The sequence below is a fragment of the Papilio machaon genome, chromosome 21 (genome assembly GCF_912999745.1).
Source record: "Papilio machaon chromosome 21, ilPapMach1.1, whole genome shotgun sequence".
Classification (NCBI taxonomy): domain Eukaryota; kingdom Metazoa; phylum Arthropoda; class Insecta; order Lepidoptera; family Papilionidae; genus Papilio; species Papilio machaon.
Genome location: NC_060006.1, coordinates 4,812,578 through 4,820,327, shown reverse-complemented (window position 1 = coordinate 4,820,327; position 7,750 = coordinate 4,812,578). Strand labels below are relative to the sequence as shown.

At 34.4% G+C, this 7,750-nt stretch overlaps 1 protein-coding gene across 1 annotated transcript; it reads right to left on the bottom strand.

The window, feature by feature from the left end:
* Window positions 1-3,446: 3,446 nt before the first annotated feature.
* On the bottom strand, window positions 3,447-4,476 carry LOC106714573 (alpha-tocopherol transfer protein-like). The gene is made up of 2 exons (XM_045683293.1): window positions 4,272-4,476; window positions 3,447-3,750 (listed from the first exon to the last, which is right to left on the bottom strand). The coding sequence occupies exons 1-2, from the start codon at window positions 4,441-4,443 to the stop codon at window positions 3,596-3,598; spliced, it is 327 nt and encodes a 108-aa protein (XP_045539249.1). The 5' UTR covers window positions 4,444-4,476; the 3' UTR covers window positions 3,447-3,595.
* Window positions 4,477-7,750: the final 3,274 nt, after the last annotated feature.

Sequence of the window (7,750 nt, the reverse complement as noted above, 5' to 3'; positions counted from 1 at the left end):
TAATTATGAATTCGTATAAAACATTACAAATAAATTGCGAAGCAACGAAACCGGCTTTAGTTGAATTAAAGATAATTTTTTATAGACGTTAATATAAGTAATCATTTCTTTACAATTAATCTCATATTAGATTATAAACATAACTAACAATAAAGATGTCCCTACTTACTATAACGCCTTGATAAGGATTGCATAAAAGTTTAGTGAGAGGACACAACAATAAGACAAAAAATACAAAACGGAGTTTTCAAATTCAACTATCTAACTATATTAAGAATTAGTAATCTAATATATGAGAATTTTATATTATAAAATTCTCGTGTCACAGTTTTCGTCACCGTACTCCTCCGAAACGGCTTGACCGATTCTCATGAAATTTTGTGAGCATATTCAGTAGGTCTGAGAATCGGCCAACATCTATTTTTCATTTTTGTTTTTTTTTTTAACTGCGCCCGGATGGAGTCGCGGGCGACAGCTAGTATGATATAAAAACTAATTCTTTAAAAGAACTAATTTAAACTTATAAGCAAAAATAGGTATGTTCTAAATTCAAAACTTCCCTACACATTTTTTACGAGCTAATTAAAATTACAGTGTCTCATTGAAAAATGAATTTGCGTCGAGAACATTTTCGCGCTATGATTTTTTACAATTTTAAGTGTCGCCTGAAACCGGACGAATCGCACGATAGACAATGGCATTTATGGATGAAGGCCCTTCTAAGGCAACCGTGTATCGTTAGTATAAAGGTGAATATACACTAGAGCATTTTCTCAAGCATTTCTATGTAACGTAATGTTCTTCTTCTTCTTCTTCGTCGCTGCAGTCTTTTCAGACTGGTCGTGGTCATCATGTATCGGTGACCCGCGGTACTAAGCGCCGCCACGCCTCCCTACTCTCTGCCTTTTTTGTGCATTCGTGCAGGGGGACAGCTACAGCCGCTCTAATCTGGTCGGCCCATCCGTAATGTTCTTACGAATGGTATATTATAGGTAAAAGCATAGTTTCCAAAGCACGTCTGGTTCGTGAAAGTGTGATACACTAGAACATATCATAGAGCGGCTTGTTGTTTTATTACAAGTAAATGCTCTAGTCTATACCCACCTCAATGAATTTAAGCGCGGTCGTCTAACTTTGGGGGGTGAAGAAAGAAGTGGTCGACCTTCGACGGCTGTTACGGAAAAAACGTACTAGCATCGAAAAATTTGATCCAAGACAATAGACGAGTTTCATACCAAGAGATTCAGCATATTCTGCCGACTTGATCAGGAAGCCTACACGAGATTGTACACGTTCTACACGTGCATCTACGGGTGCGGAGGATAGTTTTACGCTAGGTGCCGCACAACCTCACCGATGTTCAGAAGCTGGCAAGGGTGGAATGGTGCCATGATATGATAGACAAATTTGAAGCAGGCTCGTCTCGGCGTGTTTACGATATCGTTACAGGTGATGATTCCTGGATTTATCAATACTATCCAGAAATAAAGCGCCAATCGATGGTTTGGGTGTTTCAAAACGAATCAAAGCCTACCAAAGTAAAGTGACCTAGAAGCGGGGGGAAGATTTTAATCGCGAGCTTTTTTAATTTGACTGGCTACTTGGTATCAATTACTTTACGAAACCAAAGAAGCATTAACGCCGAATGGTATACTACCAAATGCTTGGCAGAAGTTTTCTCTGTTGTGAGCAACAAGGGACCAAACACAGGGCTCCGCGGGTTACTGCTCCACTACGATAATGCGCACGCCCATACCGCAAGCAATAGTCATAGTTAACGACGCTTTGCAATTTTTCTTTGTATGATAAAGATGATGAAGAAATAGATCACAAATATGCAGAAAAAGCAAACGGGAAAATCAAATTTCTTTCTAAACATTACAAAATAAATATAACTATAACAGTTTTTCTTATTGTTATTTACAAGGTCGTATTTAATTACATTTATAAAATGAAATAACATACCATTTTTATATAATCACCAGTAACTTAAATATGAATATTTTATTTTGATAAATATTTTTTCTTACAAATTAATTTAAAATTCCAATAACAAAACTAGCTTCCTCCAGTTTGCGTCAGTAAACGTAACTAATGTTAGCTGCTATCTTTATTTTGCTTTTATATCAAAACTGCAATCAACAGTTGCTATTCGTTCAGTCAGAACAATCTATGTTCATTCATTGTATGACAGCAAGGTACGATGTTTTAAAAAAAAATGTGATTTACAAGCTATTCTTTGTTTTAAAAATTTATCTGAGGCTAATATGTAATTTAATCAGCGAAGTAATATGTAATTTAATCACCGTTCCTAGTTACCCGACTAACGTAAATTTGTTTTATGTATGTGGGTAAATTCCCTTGTGACAGGCTAAAGAAGTGTTTCCCAAAGTGGGCGATAACGCCCCCTTGGGGGCGTTTGAAACCTAGGAGGGGGCGATAAGGGGCCCAAAAAATGGGGGGCATTTTAATTAATTAAAGTAATGAAATTGTGGTTTTTAAGTTTTAGGGCTGAATAAAAATTAGGGGGCTTTGAAATATAATTGATTTTCAAAGGAGGCGGTGAAAGAAATAAGTTTGACAATCACTGGGGTAAAGGCTTAACGATAGAATCGATTTTGACGAGTGAGTTGTCATTCAATTCATTTTTCTCCATAGTTTCATAGGGTACATTATAATACATCGGCTCAAAACAGTGTACGTAATAAAATTACAAAATAATGAAAAACGATATCGTATCTCACTCGCCATAACATTTTTCATAGCTGAATTTTTTCGGGCATATTCAAAATAAGAATGTTGTAAATATAACATTACAGTTTAAGTTTTAATTAAATTAAAAAATAATCTTTGTTTTAAAATACAACCAAATTATGGCACTTAACTTCACCTATTGAAGCCTGAGTATGTCGGTTTTTTTTTAAATTAAGGTTAGGTTATGCATAATAGGAATAGAACAATCATGTAGATTTAAAGGCTTCGGTATGGTTCATCGCAGAAAATATGCGTAAATAGAAGGAAAGGCAGTATTCCTTGTACGTTCGTGTTGTAAAAGTTAAAACTTACAATGGTAAGTTATAACCAACGTTTCCACGATACGTATATATTTAATTGGAACGGGGAAATTACGCACTACCATCTCGATAAAGGTTTTATATTTCTAAAAGACAAATAGATAGTTTTCTAATAGAAAAGTAATATTAAGTAGATATTTTTTAGGTTAGGATTTAAGTGGATAGAAGCGAAAATGGTATATTTTTTTTTGTGTCTTCATTGTGAATTGTATGTTCCATGTGAAGTGATTTCTCAACGGAAGTAGGCAGAAAAAAATGTCTGATTTATTTAATTATAACCTTTACATATCTATCTTAATTTAAATATTCATTGCTAGTCTAGTCTTAACAAACTGAAAATATTAAAAAAATAACCTAAGAGCAAACGTCATGATGCCAGACCAGGAATTTTTGAACCAGAGAATATTTTGGAGTCACTTTCTTCTTGTGGCACATGATTGACAAATTTAAATTTACTTCAATAAATTCGTTAGTGCCCTAAAATTTACAATCGTAACGAACGATCAAAATGCCTTTAATATTCAGTCAACTTCGAGTTTTCTAAAAGATCCTTCAAGGCCAAAGAAATCGTCGGAATTCAAAAATCTCGTCCTTAGTGTTTCATCGCTCATTACTTTGTCTTCTTCAGTGAAGTATTCTATCCAAGCATCTGATTGTAGTGCTTTTCTCCAATTCTCTAAAATAAATATAAAAATCATAAATAGCACAAAATTTAACCACATATAAAAATATGTACAATGGTATATTTCAATTTCCTAGTCTTTTAATAAAAGTAAAACCACGACACTATGGAAGAAATTTTATATCAAAATCTTCGTATCTCACTGCAGTCTCCATAAATTCATTTCTCGGTAATAATTTGTCTGTCTAACCTCGTATCTTTTTTTATATTACAAGGTGGCAAACGAGCAAGCAGCCACATGAATTCGCCGAAATGGCGAAACGACCGCTGCCTATAGACATTCGTAATTGCAGATGTGTTGCCTAACCTCAATTTACAAAGGAGGAGACGCACAAAAAGAGAATATTTAACAGAGAGTATCTTATTATTACTTAATAGATTTATTTGTTCTTCCTGAGAGCATAAGATCTGTTTAAAACATGTTCTTATCTCGGTTTTTTTAAAGATAATGAGAGGGATGACGATATGTTTTATACGGGGATTTTGATCTGAGAAACGAACGATTAGTCACGTACCTGTAATTTCATCGCAAGTTATTTCATCGCCTCCGTACTCTTTTGGCAAAATGCTCTTCGAAAACAAATCATTAAGTTCATTGAAGCTGTTGTACACGTAAATTCTCTTAGCAACTTTCGGTTTTAATAATTTCTTCAATATATTTATAATGGGTATTATAAATGATGGCATATTGACAAAATGTATCCCTTTTATCTTTGCACCGTAACAGAACTAAAAAGGACAACGATATAAGTATAGAGCTTCTTTTACAGCCAGGTATTTTATGTTAAAAATAGAACAGAGAAGTTCGTAGAAATTATTTTTAACATAAACGGGGTATTCAGTGTCAAGATGTATAAATAGAAATTGAGGATTTTATATTGTTTTCTGAATATGGATAAATGAGTATGCCGGTTAAAATACGGTAAGTGATTGTAAAAGCCTAACTTGTGTTATTTTTCAAATATCAATGGAGAAGTATTACTCCACGTAACAGTTGTACGTGACAAAAATAACTAAAAGAAAACATAAGTGAAATACCAACCATAAATACCAATATTGAGAGCAATTTTGAATTCTTACGAGTACAGCGGTAAGTAAAACAATATTTTTATTTCAGATACTTCAAGTACAGTTATGCGGAAGTTTAGCGGCAAAACGTTAACATAGTATGAGTCTCATAACAATGAGGAAGGAATAATTGCATAGGACATGAAGATCTTTAAATATTAATCTGGAAGAGTACATTGCTAGAGGTAGCCTTAGGTAGAGATAGGTGATTTGAGTCAAAGGTGGCATGAGGAATGAGAAAATGACAAGAATTAGGAAAGAGTGATGATGAATTCTACGAAAATAAGGAGAAATGAAATTGTATTCTTAATAAAAAATTCTCATATCATATCTTGATAAAAGTTTTCTCACCCGTAGGAAATATATAAGTTTTGTGATCAGAGCCGGTGTCATTTGTATAGAATTCTGAAATGATACATTGGTGAGGTCAAATATCCATTGCTCGCCAAGCGACGATTCATTATACATTCTATACGTCAAAACCATGAAAGCCGTTTTGACGACGTCCGATGCAACGAGATCAATAGGCTGCTTTATCCTAAAAAAGATAAAAAAATTATCCGTTTCTTGTTTCACATCAACCATCTTTAATTACAAGATTTAAACTAATGTCCTAAGTCCTACGCTGATGGAGGAAAACAAATGCCCCTGCACTTGCACCCGGAACCTCTGTGTTCCCGGCACCCGCATCCCACATCCCTTTATGTCGCACCCATATATATAGCTACAGTTTTGTTTGGTTCAAGTCATATGTGCATGTCACCTTAAAATTTTAAAGCACTTTACAGCGCACCTCTATCAAATACAAATAAATATTTATTTCAATAGCTATTTTACATTCTTTTCGAATTAACTTAACAATGAAGAATGTATTCAAGTCATTAGCTGTGATAAAACTGGAGTTTGCTTTACCCTAGTGTTGTACTTTGATGAAATAAAGGTTCATCCCTGCATTAATTAATTAAGAAACGGCTTAACTCACGTTTGATCGTCCGGTGACGGCACCGACTAGTTTCGGACCCATCGGGGGTCCATCTTCAGAACTAGTCGGTGCTGTCACCGGACGATCAAACGTGAGTTAAGCCGTTTCTTAATTAATTAATTATGATGTCTCACGAAAGTTTAAACAATTTAATTCATCCCTGCATTATGATAAACTAGTGGTCTCTCTCGATTTCGTCAGAACAGAAAAATAAATGCCTATAAAATGCCGTCGTGCATCAGCTACCTTCTCGTTAAAGTTCAATCAAAATCGGTCCAAAAGTTCCGGAGATTACCCGGAACAAACGTGGCCTTGCAGACAGATATAGACAGGCAGACAGACACACCGAGTGACAGAGAAAAATTTAAAAATTGGTTTTTCGTAATTTCGTAACACAAACACTTCAGTTAACTTAATTACTATGATATATAGATATGAACTCCCACGTGAAAATCCCACGTTTGAATTAAATATATTTAGATATTCAAAGAGGATAAGAGAAGATTTTAATGTGTTAGTTTTCATGAGTTTATGTTAATATTATACGTTAAATCTAACTAATTATATACCAAAGAGGTTAAATATTGATCTTATCAATTCTCAAACAATACAAAGAGTGTGTTTACATACAAATAAATATTGTGGTATATTTTTTTGGCAAAGACGATTACAATAGGGATTACAATATTATGTATTAATATAAGTGTCAAACAAGGAGAGTTCTGCAGTTAGGGATGGTGTTCAACTATTTATCATCACAACATGTTCCGTAGGAGTTGATGAACGCTCGGTAGATGAAGCTGTAATTTAGGGGCCGGCAACGCATCTACAGTGCGGATGTCCATGGGCATCAACTAATATAAGTCGACTGCTCGCATTTTTCTCCTATTAAAAATGTCTTTATATTACCTGAAGATAGTGACACGATGGTTTCGTGGCGTTTTCTTTGGCAGTATTACAAGATATCCGAACTTTAAACACTCATTTATACTTGGATCTAGGGGATCTTTGTTCAACAATAATTCCGGCATCTTAAGTTTCGCTGATATGCAATTATCAATCTTGTCTTTTACTTCTTCAATACTAAAACCTTTTAGCATCAAATGTTGGAATATCATATGATTATCTGTAATAGGTAATAAAAAAACTTTTGTGAGATTAAAATACCAGAGATTGTGAGACTCAGAGACGAAAAATACAATTCTACGAGTCTCATCGTCCAAGTTTGTTCGATTTTTTTGTGTTCATTTAAGCAAATTATTTCATTTGTACCAAGAAATGTTTTAAGTCTTTTAAAATACTAGCAGTGCATTCTTTATTATTTACATCTCAAAACGGTATTTAAGGACATATTCGAGATGTAATTATTCCTAGAACATGTTAAATAATTTGAATAACTTTTGTGTGAGAATAAGTTCATTAATAAAAGTTGTTATTCAAGTTTGGGTCATCATAAAAGAAACCGGATAAGTTACGGACAAGAATATATAGCGTTTTAAGAAACAGGTGTGTCGAATTATTAATATCTCTATGTGTATTTCTAGCTACCATTAAAATACCTTGATCTTCTCGGACCAACTCATAATACAAATCAGGAAACGTTGCCAATAAAGTAAAATTCCGCGTTTCGTCTGATGAGTGTGGTACCGAAGGCCTAATTTTTGTCATCTTTCCCCATCCTTTCCTATAAAGAAAAGGATGGGAAGGCGAAGTGGATTTGGCGGAAGAGGGGATGCATAGGAAGTAGAAATATCCTCTTTCTTTGCGTCCCCTTCTCCGTTAATTAAAGGTAGGTAACGCATCTGCATTTGCGATGTCTATGGGCAACGGTCGCCTCGCTATTGCGGCGAATCCAGGTGGCCGTTCGCTCGTTTGCCAACTTATAATATTAAAAAAATAAAATAGTAGTAAATTAGTAACACAATTAGGTAATTACGAAACCAA

Bases quoted from the DNA above. Each gene is read 5' to 3' on its own strand.
- LOC106714573 (XM_045683293.1), bottom strand. From the start codon at position 4,443: ATGCCATCATTTATAATACCCATTATAAATATATTGAAGAAATTATTA. The intron at 3,751-4,271 runs GTACGTGACTAA...TATTTATTTTAG, and splicing joins AACTTGCGATGAAATTACAG to AGAATTGGAGAAAAGCACTA.